Source organism: Gopherus evgoodei, chromosome 3 (genome assembly GCF_007399415.2).
Source record: "Gopherus evgoodei ecotype Sinaloan lineage chromosome 3, rGopEvg1_v1.p, whole genome shotgun sequence".
NCBI lineage: Eukaryota > Metazoa > Chordata > Testudines > Testudinidae > Gopherus > Gopherus evgoodei.
In genome coordinates this window covers 199,126,426-199,145,169 of record NC_044324.1, presented here as the reverse complement: position 1 = coordinate 199,145,169, position 18,744 = coordinate 199,126,426, and the positions used below count along the sequence as shown (strand labels likewise).

Sequence of the window (18,744 nt, the reverse complement as noted above, 5' to 3'; positions counted from 1 at the left end):
TGGATGACCTGATCAAGGTTCTAGCCAGAGAGAAAGCAGAATCAAATCACCTGAAATCCATGCATCTTCTGGAATGTTATAGTTTTGTAATAAAGAGAAGAAAAAATGTGCTATCCCCAGTACATTTTCCTCATTCTTTTGGTTATGAAGATAGACCCAATGAGTCACAAGGAGATCATCTCCAGAGAATACCAGGAAAAGATGAAGCAGTCTATAAAGGAAGTAAAAGTTGCTGAAGAAACATCATTTCCTGACCTACTAAACGTGTTGGGATTGTTAGTATCTTCCAGAGACAATCTGCAGTGGGCCAGGATACATAAGAGAGCTCTTCAGCTCTGTTGTTTATTCCACATCCCATCCTACTCCAGCCTGTCGTGAAAATCAAAGTCTTATGGATTATATCTATCTCCTTCAGTTGGTTGATCAAAAAAGGATTTCACCTCAAAGAGGCAGTCAGCAAGTGAGATGGAACAATAATCACAACAGACATCAGTCTAAGACAGGGATCGGCAACCTTTGGCACGCGGCTCGCCAGGGTTAGCACCCTGGCAGGCCAGTTTGTTTACCTGCCAAGTCAGCAGGTTTGGCCGATCGCAGCTCCCACTGGCCACGATTCGCCCCTGCAGCCCAGTGGGGACAGTGGGAAGTGGCAGCCAGCACATCCCTCGGCCCGTGCCACTTCCCGCAGACCCCATTGGCCTGGAGTGGCGCACCACGGCCAGTGGGAGCCACGATCGGTCAAACCTGCGGATGCAGCAGGTAAACAAACCAGCCTGCCAGGGTGCTTACCCTGGCGAGCCGCGTGCCAAAGGTTGCCGATCCCTGGTCTAGGAGGTTGAAACTAGGAGGGTGCTTTGAGACACTGTGACAATTCAGGGATCATATCCGCAGAAGAGAGAAAGCATGGCATTGACTGGCTAGAGCTCATAGTAGTCAGTTCTGGCCTCAAAGCATTGACCCTCTCTGTAGGCGGTAGACATATGTTGGTTGTGAAGGACAACACAACTGACATGGCTTCACTAAGCAAACATAATCCTTACCATTTAAGAAAAAACCTCTGCTCGTGTTGGCTTGAGAAGAACAACACTTCTTGTTGCTGTGCATCCTGCACCTCAAGGGAAATTGAAAAAGATAGATTGGCTCTTCAAACAAACATTAACTCAAGTGTAATAGAGTCCACACTCAGAAATATTCTCATCCCTTGTCCGTTTATGTGACCAACCAGTGATGGACCTGTTTTCTTCCAGAAACAAGAAGGCATCTTGCTATTTCTGTAGGTGACTGAATCCAGAGGCTGAAACAACATAAAGATTCAAAACTGGTGAAGATCTCGTCTGTATGCCTTATCCTTTTCTGCAGCTCAGCGTCTCCAATAATTCTGATATAGGCTCTTGCCCTCCTGTGTGCAGTTTCTGGTTCAAAGCTGCAGCACAGCCTATGCTAGCCATGCCTCCTTCTCATGTTTGCTGCCAGATCGTCTGTCTCCACAGCAGCAGTCAAATGGTGGTTTGCTTCACTTTCATGCTTTAAAAAAAAGAATAGCCATTTTTCAGGCAGTTAAAGCCTTTTTATTTGCTTTCAAACCTTCTCACCACTTCCTGGTTCAGGTTCTGAGCACCGTGGTGGCAACAGCCATATAAAACCTCCGCTGCAGTGCCTCCCTGCCAAGCTGCTGTGCCCCCTTTCAGGCCTGGCAGAACAACCGTGCAAGCACTGGGCAAAATCCAGAAGGTGCTCTGTATATGAGATAAGTTTCTCAGGCTCAGCAGAAGGTAAAAAACGCCCAGCCTGCATGCAGCTGACTGTATAACTGTTAGGAACAGGGCTCTGAGTCAGATAAGTTGGGGCATCTCTATGCCACCCCCAGAAGTAGCTGAAACTACACAGAAAAAGCCAACCATGAGACATAGAGTAGGCTCTGAGGACTAGGAGATCTTCATCCAAATGAAATGACTCAGGGTAGGTCCAGGGCAACAAAGGACCATAAAGATTAGAGCCTTTCTGGGCTACTGGTTCCCCCCACAAGTCCTAAAGTGGGCCTTAGAATCCCTGTGGAGAGAAGCAGGACAACTACACAATTCTCTTTCCTCGCACTGTGAATCAGGCAATTCTCATGATATTCTGGGGTAAATCCTCCCAAAACAGCAAAAGCAAATGTGTCCTTTGCGAGGCAGGGATGATTATTGTTAATGAACGAGTGGGGTGAAAATCAGGGGTTAAACCTCTTCTCCTTTGCCTTCTCCCCCTTAGGGAGTGTTTGCTGGGGTTTATCTTCACAGAGTCTCTCTCTCAGTGATCTGTACCACCCCTTCCCCAACTTACAGCATGTCTGAGCATGATGAGAAGCCTGTGCCTCCTGTGCAGCCCTGTCTCAGGCTGCAACCTAATGGAAATTGTGCCCGTGTTGATTTCAGCCCAAGGACTGTCGATGTGCCAAGGAAAGGGGCTAAGATTTGAGACAGCAGCTGAGGGTCTGCCTCTCTATCGCCCCCCTGCGCCACAGGCTGGCTCCACATTAAAGCCTAGAGTACTTCAGGCAGTCTGTGACCAGAGCAGAGGCTCTTGAGAAATCCACTCCCCATGAAGTTGCACCTTCGTGGGATTACAGAGGGGTAAGTGAGAAATCCTTTCCCATGTTCAATCCTGAGTAAAGCTCCAAATGGTTCTAAGTTCCTTGTACAGCACTTACTTGGGTGCTCACCATCCAAGGGGAGCAGGCAGGGCACCTTTTAGGCTCCTGAGGACAGTTAAGAAGCTGTTTGCACATTTGAAGTATGTTTATCCCTCCTCTGTTGCCTGGATCCCCAGACCAAGATGAATAGTATACTACCCTCTCCCCATCTTAAACATCCATGGAAAAAGTACTATACCTACCAGACAAACAAACAAACCCCACACCAACAATTTACATAGCTTTTTAAGACAGGATGTCAGTGAATGGGCAGTAAGGAATGTATAAATATTAATAACACATCTTTCCTTCCAAACATAATTATGATACATTTTCCCATTGATGCCTCCTTTGAGGGCATCACTACATCCAAATAAGGTCACCTAATTAAACCAAATGTTAAACTAAAATGTTTATATCTAGTTAGTCTATTTAATCTATCTATAAAACAAAGAAAATTCATAAATGTTAGGAGCCTGAGGTTGGTGCAGCCAGAATTCTACCAGGGAAAGATAGTCACACCTTCAGAAGGAGACTTAGTTCTGAGACCCCATAGACCACAAGAATGATGATACACTACTTAGTAATTTCAAAGCCTCATCTATAGCTGTTCAGACCAAAAGCTTTTCATGTCTTTAGTAGAAAAGCCTACTTTTTTGTAAACAAATGGTTCATCTTCTAGGGATGTGATCCCTCCTTCAAATGAGATGTCTTGGGTCTTGTCTTGGTAAAGCCCCTGATGTGATTTGTGCTGATCAATGGATTCTAACTTGGTGGCTACAAGAATGTCATGTTACATCCATGAATAGTCATTTTTCATCCTAAACTGATATTTTATGCATCAAACTTACAGATGAAGAGTTAGTGGGAGAAACATTACAGAAATTAGTAACTGAGACTGCAGAGAGGCCTCAGCCCTCACTGTCAAAGCCTACAGCAATCCAGGTTGCTACCAATACAGGATATCCAAGAAAGGACCCTGACAAGGGGAAGAAATCTGGAGCAGAAGCTTCCAAGGAAACTTAGATTCATTTTCCTCCAAACCAACAAAATTCTGAGCATAACAAAGACTCTTCCTTTTGATCCATCTTCTGCACCTACAGTCTTAGGTGGTTGTTAGTGGTCACACTAAGGCACAGCTCACAGGCTGCAGCACGCAGTGGACTTTGGATTGCTTCCAAGTGCCTGACCTCGCAATAACACCAAGAAAAACTCCTTGATTCCCTCAACAAACATCATTCACTGGGAGTGGAGACAGACATTTCAGTGACATAGATCTGCCCACTGCTAGACGGATTCCAGAAGATTGAGGATCTGATATCCATGCTGAACAAACGCTTGAGGCAGGGTGTCTAGCCACTGTGCCTTTTCATCTCGCGCATATGGGTCTCCCCACAGGTGAAGTCACATACCAGGTGTCTCCAGGTCTTTCTTCTGAGAGAACGGGACCATTGCCTGCAGCGAATGCAAGACTAGATACTGGTTCCCAGTCAGGTACTAGCTCTCCTAAGATAATGGCTGGCCATAGAGAATGTCTATAGGGGTCTTCCCATATGCCTTTCCTGCTTGCAGATTCTCTCAACAGACACTTTTCTGAGGGATGGGCAGCGCTTCTGGGACCCAGAATGACACAGGGAATCTGAAGTTGTGGGGAAAGGAGCCACAGCATCAAGCTCTTGAAGCTCACAACTCTCAAATTAGCACTACTCAGATTCCAGAGCTACCTAGAGGGCAAGAACATCTTGGTCCAACCAGACAACATGGCCACAGCTGCATACATAAACAGTCAAGGGGGAACAAGGAATGTAGTGCTACATGCAGAAGTGATGAAGAGACTGTGAATGGGCAGAGAAAACTCTCCGTTCTCTAAAGACAATACACGTCAAAGGAGAGCTGAACCAAAAGGCAGACTGAGAGCACTAAAGACTTATATCAGGTTTACAGAATCCACAAGGAGATTGGGCTTCCTATTCATTTCCTTTATTCCTGAGCTGTTTAGGGCTTAGAGTTTCCAAACTATCTCTTACTAGATGGATTAGATTTACATCATTGAGGCATACAAGCCATCTGGCCCACCTTTTCCAGAAAGAATCAAGGCACATTTACAAGACCCATTGCAATCCCATGGGCCCAAAAAGCATGCACTCCACCGCAGATATCTCTAGGACAGCCACATGGCCATTGGCCAACACCTCTATCAAATAGTATAAAGTGGACTTTCAGTCTCTACCAAGCACTCCTTGGACAAGAACGTGCTGCAGGTGGTGGTCCAGACATAACCTTGCCATTTGAGCAGTTCAAAAAAGCATGTCTTTCCTATTTTTAATGTTCACTTTGTATCTCTCCCTTCTCCTGTTCACTGCTCACTACTTCACATATGAATCAGAATTGTAGGAGATGCTGGGCTGCGGAATGGAAAATTTCTAATCAGATAATTTCCTTTCTGATAGCAGCGTCTCCCACAGTTCTACCCAACCTGTATAGCTTCACCACTACAGGTCAGCATTTTATTTTGATAGTTGCTTCTTATGTAGTGGCCTACTGTACATAGTTAATTGGTTGGTGCTGAAATTATTGTTACTAATCATTGTCTATGCTTTTTTCACAGCTTGGAATGAATCATCTGGCAGCAAGCAGGCGAAGGGGGTGTGACGACATTAAACGACCTCCAGAAACTGCACACAGGAGGGGAATAGCTCATACATATCAGAATTGTGGGGATGCTGCTAGAAGAATGAATATTATTGCATACGAAATTTTCCATCCTGCTAATCCCAAGGACTGTACAGAAAAAGAGGAGGCAGGGAACAATCGTAATATTGATAGCCCCGTATAGGTGGAGGCGTACATGCTGGTTCTCTGACCTATTCAATCTAGCATGCGAGCCACTAATATACTTACTCTGCAGACAAGTTATTGTCTCTGGGATCAATCCTGTATCCAGATCTGGACAGACAGAACCTAGCTGCTTGGATTTTGAAGGAAAGTTTCTAGGAAAAAGAGCAACACAGGCAACAAATAAGACATACTCCAAAACTTGGCCAAGATTCAAGTATTGCTGCAGATGTCAAGTTGTGTCCCTGCATCTGCAGAAGTTAAACATATCTTAGAATTTCTCCAAGAAAGCCTCAATATGGGCTTCAAAGCCACCACCCTTTAATGCCAAATATCCATATTAGCAAATGTTCAATATTTGAAAGAAGAAAAAAGTCTGTATATCTTGAACATTAGATGCTTTTATTGGAAAGCCTTTCTGATACATTCTTCACACTGTCACCATCTAGCCCTTGCTGTACTAACTGCACCCTTTGGAACTTAGGAAGGAATTGTTAAATTTCATTGAAAACGTGGGTGGCTGATACATCTACCACAGAAGTCCTCTCAAAAGGATCTCAGTACTGTGTATTCCTTTGGACAGTGCAGGCCTTTGAATGCTAGGTTGCTTCTTCCTCAAATTAATTTCCATCGTCAATATATATCAAGAAATAGTCCTTCTGTGCTTCTCCCCAAGCCATCCCACTCACTGGAGAAGTTCTAATTCATACTTGATGTTTGCCATTACTTCAGGATATATACTAAGTGTACTAAACCCCTTATGAAGTCCAGGGATTAAACTGAATATTTCAGAGGCATACAAAATAAAGACTCTTACATCTCTGTCAAACCTCAGGGCCCATGCATTAAGGGCAATGATGTAATGTTGACTTTATGGATAGAAAAATTGTATGCCTCCATGGGAAGATCTTCAAGGCAGCCACTTGTTTATCAGTGCACCCTGTCTCCAAATTTTATAAATTGGGCATCCATTCATCAGCTGCCATTATTTTGGGTAGAAAGGCGCTCTGCAGTGTGGTTCCTCAGTAAAAGAGAATGAACACAGTTTCACTTAGGTGGTATTGACTTAACATTATTTCCATTTCCCCATTCTAGATGGACACTGTTGATTGAAATCCCATTGTAATGGATCTCTGAAATGCAATAAAGAATAGAAAAAAACATGCATGCTTACCTGAACATTTCCTTTCTTTAAGTAATAGTCACAGTTCTGGCTCACCTGTTCTAGTGATCAGATAGCGATAAACATTGGTATCCAGAACATTTTTAATACACCTGTCAACCTCACTGCTTCAAAATAGGAAAGCATTTAAGAGGAGATGTGAAGTTAAGCACATGGTTAAATGCTTTCCTGAATTGTGGCCATAATGACTTACCTAAGGATATACCGACTGAAACTAAAATATACCATTTAAATTAAGTATCAGGGAAAATTATTACCATTAAGGTGCGTTAGATAATAGGATAACTTGGCTAATGAAGTTGTTGAAGTCACTGAAGTATTTATATTAAATTAAAAAAAAAATTAAATTTGAGGCCAGTCCTTCACTAGGGTGATTTAGACTAGCTTAAAGGACCTGAAAGTCCTTTGTAACCTTATTAACTATGATAGTATGCTAATCCCCACTTTCATTGGTGATAATATTAAATTAAATGGACTTTCCTTTATTTCTGATAACACTGTTTACAACTGCAGGTTGAAAATTCTACCCTTAATTCTCAAAGTACATCTCTTATGAATCAGAATGCACAACTGCTGATCCAACAGTCTGCCTTGGAAAATGAAAATGAATCTATACTCAAGGAACGAGAGGATCTGAAATCATTATATGATTCACTGGTCAAAGATCATGAAAAACTGGAACATCTTCATGAACGTCAAGCTTCCGAATATGAATCTCTAATTGCCAAACATGGAAGCCTCAAGTCTGCACACAAAAATCTTGAGGTGGAACATAAGGACTTAGAAGATAGGTAATCATTAATAAGTAAGATGGATCTTGTGAGTAAAATTAAAAATCTGCATTTCATAATAATGCAAGAACATTGTTGTATAAATTAGGTTGAATAAATTAGGTTGAATAAAATGAATGTTTCTTTAATATGTCATTTAGACCTTAACTCTTTGAATAAATTTCTCCTTGTTCAAAATTGAAATTACATCCTATTTTTATGAGTTCTAGAGGATATAACCAAAGTTTTTATATTAATCTTGTTTACAGGTACAATCAGTTGCTGAAACAAAAAGTGCAGTTAGAAGAGTTGGAAAAAGTGCTCAAAGTAGAACAAGAGAAGATATTGCTGCAAAGCAAAAAACACAAAACTGTAGCAGCAGAATACAAAAAACTTTGTGATGAAAATGATAGGTAAAGAAAAAATCTGATACTTTATTTAGATTTAAATATATTATTAAATGAAAAAGCCTTTTGTACAGTATTAAGGCTGAGGTTTTAACCTGATAATAAAAGTCAAGAAATTCAAACTTGCATTTCCCACAGCAGCCATAACTAAGTTAATTTGCTCATGTGCAATATTTTGTATCATTGCATATAGGATATGCCTTTGTATATAAAGTATATTATTGCATATGGTATGTCTCCTCTGCATGGGCATGTAGTCCAAGTCATAATCTAACCCTGTGAAATGAGAGAATTTTTAATGATTTCCTCCCCAACTTGCAAAATGTAGTTGTCGTACAACCCTGGTAGAGCTCCCCCTAGCTGGATGCACATCAGGCTGCTGTGTTTTGAGCTGTACAAACTGGGTCTGTTTGCCCTGAAGTTTCCCTTGATCTGAGTAGGTTTTAGGGCTACACCTCCTGTGCACAGACTGACTTTTATTTCTTCATGGAAATGAGGCCCCACTACCCAGTTGTCATAGACTCCCTGGACCAGTACTGACCCACTCAGCCTCCCCAGTAACTTAAGCACACCCTTTCCAGAGCTACAACTTTATGGTCCTCTGAATTTACAATTCACCTCTTTGAGGACATGTGATAGTTAAAAGCAAATAGACAGAATTTATAGGGTTCCTAAACACAATTGTTCTTTACTTTAGCTAGTACAAGAAATCTACAGATCTGTCCAAAACAATAAAAATACATACACGTTTCCCTGCCTCATTTTCTCACCACTCTTGAACTTCTTTGGGCTTAGGTCAGACTCCTCTAAAGAGTGAAGGATCCCACCTACTACACATGGCTTCTACTCCAAATAATGGAATGTCTTGCTCTCCTGTGCAGCCAGTTTCCTTCTTTTTTTGGTCTGGTTCCACAGTTAAATAGGATCTAGTGTACTACTGTAAACCCCTGCTTTGCTTTTATTGTCCTTTACTTGAGTAACTATGGTTACTTTGTCTAAAAAAAAGTTTCACTTAAATCTTTTCCTTTTTTAAATGTATGGAAACTTTCAGCAGTCTTTTGTTTTTCCCAAGCATTGAGTTAAAATATAAAAGGTATTTCATTTTTAGAAGAAAATTATTTGCCCACAATTTGAATTCTGTAATAATTTTATTTCCCAGAAGTCAATCACTCTTCCTATCTCTTAATGAGAATAGAATTTTCATAGAGTAGAATATCTTGATCTAAACAAACTGGTGACTAGAGGCTATTAATTAGTATATATATCCTTCCAAAGCATGCGTGTCACTCATGTTACAAACACCATGGAATTATGGAAATTACATGCTTGAAACAAAATTGTGGTTAAAATATGTATTATCTTTTTATCTATAATATTCTTATATGACATCTTTTAATTACAGGCTAAATCATACATACAATCAACTTTTAAGAGAGAATGAAGTTCTTCAAACTGACCATAAGAATTTGAAAAGCTTATTGAACAATTCCAAACTAGAACAAACACGATTAGAAGCTGAATTTTCGAAACTGAAGGAACAGTACCAACAACTGGATATTACATCTACAAAACTGAATAATCAGTGTGAGGTAAGTTAGTTTTTTAATCTCTTCTGTTAATACTTCAATTACTATAGCATTGTAAATGCAGATAATATTATGCAATGTGCTAAACTTTTTATTAATGTATCTGCTTTTGTAGGTAATCGAACAGCTGATATAACTGTCAAGAAGAAAAATGAACCTCTCCATTTTTTGAGTGCTTGCTCATGTCCATTCCATGTTAGGTGTGTGCATGCTGCGTGCACCGTTGCTGGAGTTTTTTTCCCTTAGTGATATCCATCAGGCAAGCTCTAGTGCCCTCCGTTGCTGCTTATGCCACCAGCCCTGCATGCTCTCAGTTCCTTCTTATCACCAGTGAAGGGTGCTGGAAGAACTCCTCTTGCTTCAGCAAGGCACTTCTCAGTGTTTTTTTTCCTCTGTACCTTAGTTTTTTAGTCTTACTGTAGTTGTAGTAGAAGGGTTGTGTCTTTTGCCATCTCCTTAAAAGATCTGCCCAAATTTGACCAAGTTTATGAAAAATCATTGCTCTCCTAGGTCTCACCCCCACTCTGAACTTTAGGGTACACATGTGGGGACCTGCGTGAATACCTCTAAGCTTAACTACCAGCTTAGATCTGATCTCACTGCCACCATCCAGATTTTTGAGTTATCTGGAGAACTCTGTGTTCCCCTCTAACTGTTTTCCCCCCTTCCCCTTGATGGGTAGCCTTGAGAGTCTCCTCCACCAAGTCACTGGTGAACACTGCTCCAGATCCCTTGGATCTTAAAACAATGAGAATTTAACCATCCCCCCTCCTTTCCCCCACCAATTCCTGGTGAGTCCAGATCCAATCCTCTTGGATCTTAAAAAATAGGGAAAAATCAATCAGGTTCTTAAAAAGAAGGCTTTTAATTAAAGAAAAGAAAAGTAAAAGAAAAAAAAACCTCTGGGAGACAGCATACAAGCTGATCTCACAGACAACAAATTTAAAACACAGGATGTTCCCCTGGGCAAAAACCTTAATACACGCAAGAATACCCAATTTGATAATTCCCCTAATTGCACAAAGACAAGTTACAAAAGAAAATAAACATAAACCTATGTATTCCTTTCTAAAACTTACTACTTTGGTAAGAGACTGGTTCCTTGATCTTTTTCACTCTGGCTGAAACTGACTCTAAACAAAGGAAACTTCCCTCTTTCCTTTTGAAACATCTTGTTCCCCCATTGGTTCCTCTGGTCAGGTGTCAGCTAGGCTAGGTGAACTTCTTAACCCTTTACAGGTAAAAGAGGCATTAACCCTTAACTATCTGTTTATGACAATTGCTATGAAGAATTTACAGTCTAATGCAATTAATGTAATAAAAACTGATTCATGAACCATAAACCAGTGAACCAGTGAACAAGTGAACAAGATCCTTCTCAAGTGGGATGCTAAGATCTTTATCACAAATTTTACAGAAAGCTGTCTGTGATCTTTCTTAGAAGGAAAACAAAACGTATTTGTTTATCTAACACCAAAGGCGTGCATGCCCTCCTCAGCTTCTAATTTAAATGCCTGAAAGCAATCCGTGTAAGTGGACAAGTTCTTGTTTCAACAGAAATAAAATAACCATACATTTGCTGCCTTCTACTGTTATAGAAACTTTTGGGTAAATTAGGAAGGACAAAGTTAGGCTTTGTCTACAGTACAGAGTTTTGTCGACTCAAGTTACACTGACAATCCAAAACCAGTATAATTACATCTCTTGTCTATCTTCACACAACATTCCTTCTGTTGGCAGAGCACATCCACACTTGGTTCTCTAGCACTGACAGAGGGAGCAGTGCACTGTGTGTAGCTATCACACTGTGCTACTCTTCTACCTTCTGCAGCTAGGAGTTTTGGGAAGGCAGCATGGATTGCAGTGCATCATGAGTGCAGGCTCAACATCCCATGATGCCGTTTTTTCCACCCCATCATTCCCTGGGCTTTCAACTGAGTTTCATACCATTTTTCAATGGGCCCTGCTTATTGTACACTCTCCTTCTCTGTCTGAAAGGATGGATCCTGCACTGCTGCCTACTGTAAAAAGGTGCCTGACTTCCTTTGTACCATGGAAAGAATCAACACCAGATTACTTTTGGCATTCATGGAGCAGCTGCACCTAGTGGACCATCGCTTTTGGGCTCAGGAAACAAGCACTGCAGAAACCCACCATCCTGGAGCTGTGTGTGAGCTCACTCTAGCACTGCAGCACAAGGTCCTCAAAATAAGAGCTGCCCTCTCGGTGGAGAAGTACGTGGCGATCACTGTGTGGAAACTGGCAATTTCAGACTGCTACTGGTCGGTCACAGTCACGAATCAGTTTGGAGTTGGGAAGTCCACCTTGGGGCTGCATTAATGCAAACTTGCAGAGCCATTAATGGTATCCAGCTGTGAAGGGCTGTGAATCCTGGCAATGTGTATGAAATAGTGGATGGCTTTGCACATCCCAATTTTGACCCCGGACCATCTTGCGACAGAGTACCTCAATAGAAAGGGATATTTCTCTGTGGAATTTCAGGCGCTTGTGGATCACCATGGGAATTTCACTGACATGAACACGCACATCTTCAGGAGCACTGGCCTGTACAGAAAGCTGCAAGCAGTGACTTTCTTTCCAGACCAGAAGATTCAAGTGGGGAATGTTGAAATATGCATAATGATCCTGGAGAGACCCAGCGTACCCTTTACTCTCGTGGCTCATGTAGCCTTACACAGGAAACCTGGATGTCAGCAAGGAGCACTTCAATATTAGGCGGAACAGATGTGCCTTTGGCAGATTAAAAGTACGCTGGGACTGCCTTTATGGCATGTTAGATCTAAATAAGGAAAATATTCCCATGGTCATAGCATGGAGCTGTGCACTCCAAAATATTTGTGAGGCTAAGGGTGAAACGTTTCCCCTAGGATGGTGTCAAGAGATTGTTGTAGTATGTTCTTGTACTGCTGTGACTTTTCTTGGTCCGCTACAGCACTGAGGTTAATACAAGAACATCTTTTTACTTTAGATCTATGTATTTTCTTTAGTTTAAGTCTGACCTTGCTATATACCAGAGAGTGATCTGTGTTGCAGTCAACACTTCGATAACTCTGGGTAATGAAGACGATGTTCAGGTTGGCAAGCCTTGTGATGATAAGATCCAGTTGGTGCTAATGGCCAGATCTGGGATGTTTTCAAGACACTTTGTTGCAACTTTGTCTGGAAGAATAGAGTTTTTTACACAGCGGTCATAATAGGAACAAAATTCTAGCAGTCTCTGACTGTTTCCATTCATCGTACCAGTTCCGTGTTGACCAAGACAGTTGCTTCATGATCTGCTACCACCTTTGCATTAAACTTCCCTGGCAAGAAATCATACCCGTGTTTTGGAATCTTGCTGATGGTGCTTTTCAACTGGTCGTAGAACTGGTCCTTGATGTCAGAAGACAAGGAGAGTGTTGGGGCATACACACTCACAAGGTTGACTGGGCCTTCAGATGCGAACAAGCGTAGTGCCAAAATTCTCTCTGATCCATTTGTAGGTGGCTCACATACCCTCAGAAATGAGTTCTTGATGGCAAATCCCACTCTGTGGTCTCGTGTTTCTTCTGAGTTTTTTCCCTGCCAGAAAAATGTGTAGTCATTTTCTCTGAGAGATATGCTTGATGCTAGGCTTGTTTCTTAGAGGGATGCGATTTCCACATTGAGTCATTTCAGCTTGTCATTGATCACGGCAGTTTTACATACATTGTTGATCTGTTGAAGGTCCTCAGATAGGCCATTTGTCATGGTGTGAACGTTCCAGCACCCTATCTTTAAGGATGTTTTCTTTCTTTTACTTGACTTGCCTGATGCATTGGTTACAGTCCGCTTGTCAAGTTATAAAACGCTAAGCTCCAAGCACCCAGTGAAGCAGGCAGACTGTGATGAGACAACACCCTATTGTCTGGGGGCTGCCCAGTTTTATGGTGCACGGTGGTTGTCTAGTGAGATACAATGATCTCTCCCACCATTGGAGACAGCCCCTGGCACTCAATTCTGTGCCAATCAAGTAAGATCTTAGAACTGGTGACTGCTGCCTCCCATGTTGTGTCAACGCTCGAAGCGAAGCTGGAGTACCTCTCCAGGGCACATGCCTGGGCGGATGATATGGAAACCCTGAGTTTCCCATGCATTAGGACCTCCATCTCGGCATCACCAGTAAAATCCAGAGGAGAGGAAGCACCAATATATCTGGTACCCGATCCACTGCAGGAGTTGCCGAAAAGATTGGTCCCTTCTGACCTATGAGTCTATGAGTCTATAAGATACTAAAATATTAGTACCTGATCACCTTTAGGGCTCCACTCCAGATTTTCTGTCTGAGTTTATTATCATAGCCCTAAGTACTCCTGAATTCACCCAAAGGCAGTGGAGCTTTTCTGTCAGGGGTTGCTCCCTTAGCCTTACATCCACCCAGGCTACCCACAAGGCAGTGGGTTTAATTCGCAGGTAGTACCATCTACTTTCATTCCGGTATCACGTATAGCCTGACCTGACTCCTTAAACCACAGAGTACAAATTGAAATGTATTAAATATTTTTGGATGTTTTTCTACATTTTCAAATATATTGATTTCATTTACAACACAGAATACAAAGTGTACAGTGCTCACTTCATATTATTATTTTATTACAAATATTTGCACTGTAAAAATGATAAAAGAAATAGTATTTTTCAGTTCACCTCAGACAAGTACTGTACTACAATCTCTATTGTGAAAGTGCAAATTACAAACAAAAAAATGTAAAACTTTAGCGCCTGCAGGTCCACTCAGTCCTAACTTCTTGTTCAGCCAATCGCTAAGACAAACAAGTTTGTTTACATTTACGGGGGGATAGTGCTGCCCGCTTCTTATGTACGGTGTCACCAGAAAGTGAGATCAGGCATTCGCATGGCACTTTTGTAGCCAGCATTGCAAAGTATTTATGTGCCAGATATGCTAAACATTCATATGCCCCTTCATGCTTTAGCCATCATTCCAGAGGACGTTTCACTGCTGCTGACACTCTTTAAAAAAAATAATGCCTTAATTAAATTTGTGACTGAACTCCTTGGGGGAGAATTGTATGTCTTCTGCTCTGTTTTACCCGAATTCTGCCATATATTTCATGTTATAGCAGTCTCAGATGTTGACCTAGCACACGTTGTTCATTTTAAGAACAGTTTCTCTACAGATTTGACAAAACACAAAGATACCAATGTGAGATTTCTAAAGATAGCTATACCACTCGACCCAAAGTTTAAGAATCTGAACTGCCTTCCAAAATTTGAGAGGGACATGCTTTCAGAAGTATTAAAAGAGTAACACTCCAATGTGGAAACTACAGAACCCAAACCACCATAAAAGAAAATCAACCTTCTGCTGGTAGCATCTGATTCAGATGATGAAAATGAACATGCTTATATTGACCTGCTTTGTATTGTTGTTGAGCAGAATGGAGGAATGCATGTCCTCTGGAATGGTGCTTGAAGCACAAAGGTACATATGACTCTCTAGCGCATCTGGCACGTAATTATCTTGCAACGCTGGCTACAACAGTGTCATATGAACGCCTGTTCTCACTTTCACGTAACATTGTAAATAAGAAGCGGTCAGCATTATCTCCTGCAAATGTAAACAGACTTGTTTGTCTGCACAATTGCCTGAACAAGAATTAGAACTAAGTGGACTTGTAGACTCTAAAGTTTGACATTGTTTTATTTTTGAATCCCCTTTTTTTTGTACTTTAATGCAGGTTTTTTCTGTGCATAATTCTACACCTGCAAGTTCATCTTTCATGATAAAGAGATTGCAGTACAGTATTGTATTAGGTGAATTGAAAAATACCATTTCTTTTGTTTTTTACAGTGCAAATATTTGTAATAAAAAATAAATATAAAGTGAGCACTGTACACTTCGTAATCTGTGTTGTAATTAAAATCAACATATTTGAAAATGTAGAAAATATCCAAAAATATGTAAATAAATGATCTTTTATTATTGTTTAACATTGCAGTTAGTTTTTTTAATTGCTTGACAGCCCCAATAATAATCCCTGGTTTTTTTGTGAGGAAAAGAATGAAAGTTAGTTGAGCTGGACTGGAGGAGCTGTCATTGTTGCTGTTGTAAAATTCTGAACCTGTTTCCGAGAAAACAAAGTGAGACAAATACACAAAAAGGGAGAGAAAAGAACAGCAACAAGAGAAAATGCAACTTCTGTCTTTCATGTGGAGTCACTTGTAACCTCGCTGCTGGAAAACACAGGCATGGCATTTGGTCTTAATAGCCACGCCGAGACCTGGCAAAGTTGTACCAGCATAGGGCTGTTTAGGGCATGGGTGGGCAAACTTTTTGGACTGAGGGTCACATTGGGGTATGTAAACTGTATGGTGGGGCCATGAATGCTCACAAAATTGGGGGGTAGGGGTGGGAGAGGGGGTGAGGGTTCCGGCTGGGGTTGGGGCCAGAAATGAGGAGCTCAGGGTGTGGGAGGGGGCTCCAGGGTGGGGTGCAGGAGGGAAGGGTGGGGGGCTGGGGATGAGGGGTTTGGAGTGCAGGAGGGGGCTCCAGGCTGGGACCGAGGGGTTGAGAGGGAGGGAGAGGGATCAGGGCTGGAGCAGAGGGTTGTGGTATGGGGGAGGGGTGTGAGGGCAGGTTCTGGGGTGGGGCTGCGGATGAGGGATTTGGGGTGTAGGAGGGGGCTTCAGACTGGTATGGAAGGGTTCGGAGGGTGGAAGTGAGATCAGGGATGGGGCAGGCTGTTGGGGCACTGGGGGAGATATGAGGGCTCTGGGGTGGGGCTGGGGATGAGGGGCTTGGGGTACAAGAGGGGGATCTGGGCTGGGATCGAGAGATTCAGAGAGTGGGAATGGGATCAAGTCTGTGGCTGGGGATTGGGGCACGGGGGGTGGGTGTCTCGGGTGCAAGCTCCAGCCAGTGCTTACTGCACGCAGTTCCCAGAAGCATGTCCTCCCTCTGGCTCTGAGGCGCGGCCAGGTGGCTCTGCACACCGCCCCATCTGCAGGCGCAGCCCCTGCATCTCCCATTGGCTGGGAACCACTGCCAGTGGGAGCTGCGAGGGCAGCACCTGTGGACAGGGCAGCATGAAGAGGCGCCTGGCCATGCCTCCACATACTATGTAGGAGCTGGAGGGGGTCATGCCAGCTGCTTCCTGGGAGCTGCAGAGAGCTGAGGGCCAGATTAAATGGTCTGACAGGCCAAATGTGGCCCGCCGGCCATAGTTTGCCCACCCCTGGTTTAAGGCATTGCCTTTAGTTGCCTCTCTTGTCACAGGAATACATCAGTGTTGTGGCCAGATAAAATGGGTTGTTATTAGACAGAAGGCAAAAGGTGAGGGATAGGAAAGAGAAGAAATAAAGTGGATGAGAAAAAGGACATATTGGAGGAGACAGGGGATAAGACATGTCACATCCCAGGGTAGTGATTGGGATTTAGCCGGAGCCAGTAAAGATGGAGATGGCAATGTCATCTGGATCCCCGTCTCTCTCTCTCTGACCCACTCTGGTCAGGACATCACTTGTGTTTAGGATGACAAAGGCCCAACAATGACACAATGGATCCTGGGGTCCCAGGAGACGGTAGGGTGGCAGCCATGATGGTGAAGATTGCTCCTTTCCTGTCCATTCATCTCCCAGCCAGCAGTTACTTTCTGCTAATTTTTCCCCCCCAAGTCTTTTCTTTTCAAAAACCTCAAAAGGGAGTGATGAATGGAATAAACCCATCCCCTTATTATTTTGTTCATCAATTAAGCTAATTTCTGACACATCAGTTTTGGTCCATTGATTTCTGGTTCCACATTTCTCTTGTTTACTAGGCATGATTTTAACCCGGTCTTGAAAGTATGCCTTTTTTTGTTTGGACTAATTTAGACTTTTTTGTCTCCCTTTTTACCTTTTCCCATCAACATTTCTAATTAAAGGTTATTGTGATATTTTATAAACTTTAATTCGCTTCTCACAGTTGAGCTCATCATAATTAAGGTAAATTTGGAGGCCCAAATATTACAACACTCTGTTACTCCCTTGTACTGGCACACAGGATAGGCCACAGTTTAGCTTTTTATTACTAAAAGCAAGATGTGACTGGACAGAAATAAACTATCATTGGATATAGTTCCTCCTCAGTATCATTACATCATATTCGTTATGGAGACAAAATTCCACTTCATCTTAGCAGGTATTCTGGAATTATTTTAAAGGGTTTATTGATGATAGTGAGCGTGGGATGTATAAAGAAATAAATAGATAGTAATTCAGTTTAATGCGTAATAGAAATTAAGAAATCACCAGGAGATCAGAACACTAAAAACTGCAGGTTTCTGAGAGTCACTGTAAATGTTGGTACTGCAAACTTTTAAATGTAGCTGCATGAACTTTTTTGGCTGGGTTAACATTGCAAGGTGCTAGACAATTTTCCTGACTAAATATAGGTGGTATGTTAGAAAAATGAAACTGTAGTACAAATTTTAAGATTATAAAATATTTTTCGAATATTTTTTTCCTGGATTTTGAATTCTCTTTCAGTCCAAGATATTTGGGTTTGTCCTTCTTTTCCTGCAAATATCAGAGGCCATTCAGACTTATCCATGGGCTCTGAAGATGGGTCCTGTCCCCTTCTAGGCATGCAGCTAGATTCTCTGTGTGTGTAGTATAAATAGAGTGGCAGTTCAGTGTTTTTACTTTGTTTATTAGCATCTTGGCTTTTAAAGCTTATTTAGAGACATCAGTGAGCAAAATCTTTTCCTACTCTATCCTAGTGTCTTGGGAATCAAAATTTCCTGAGGCTTTGTTTCCTGGTGCTCTCAAGAGCTACAGAAGAGCTATGCCATAGCTGTTCAAAATCTGTGGGACCCTTTCTTACTAGGAGAAGAGGGTTCAAAAGTCTAAATGGCCATGTTGGTGCCTTTCACTCCCTATGCACAGGCCAAGATTCCTCCGAAGAAACCTCAGCAAAGAAAGGTCAATCTTCTTCAATACCATGGATTGAGCACACTGGACCCTCCTCACCAGAGATTCTTCAATGCTGAATCCGAATTCCCCCAATCTCCAGCCCAATCCATTTTTTAAAAAAAGAAGCTCCCTGCATAAGTAGGCAATTGAATCACTAGGCAAGGAGTCTGGCCTGCTTATCTGAATCTCCTTCACAAAAGGAGGATTTGCACTCTTAACATTACCTCTTTAATTACATATTGGAGGATAATGAGTACGGGGGCAATAAGCTGACCTCTCCCCTCATCTGCTCCATTTCCCCCATCGCCCTATGAACCTTAAGTCACAGGGGAGGTGTGGG

At 42.2% G+C, this 18,744-nt stretch overlaps 1 protein-coding gene across 9 annotated transcripts in view; it reads left to right on the top strand.

Moving 5' to 3' along the window:
* The window catches only part of CCDC88A (coiled-coil domain containing 88A), a 356,902-nt gene that overhangs the window by 285,201 nt on the left and 52,957 nt on the right, over positions 1 to 18,744 (top strand). For all 9 annotated transcript variants that reach the window (XM_030557801.1, XM_030557800.1, XM_030557794.1 and 6 more), the window contains 3 exons: positions 7,203 to 7,480; positions 7,729 to 7,872; positions 9,269 to 9,455. In XM_030557801.1, coding sequence (XP_030413661.1) covers positions 7,203 to 7,480; positions 7,729 to 7,872; positions 9,269 to 9,455 — 609 coding nt within the window. The remainder of the gene's footprint in view (positions 1 to 7,202; positions 7,481 to 7,728; positions 7,873 to 9,268; positions 9,456 to 18,744) is intronic.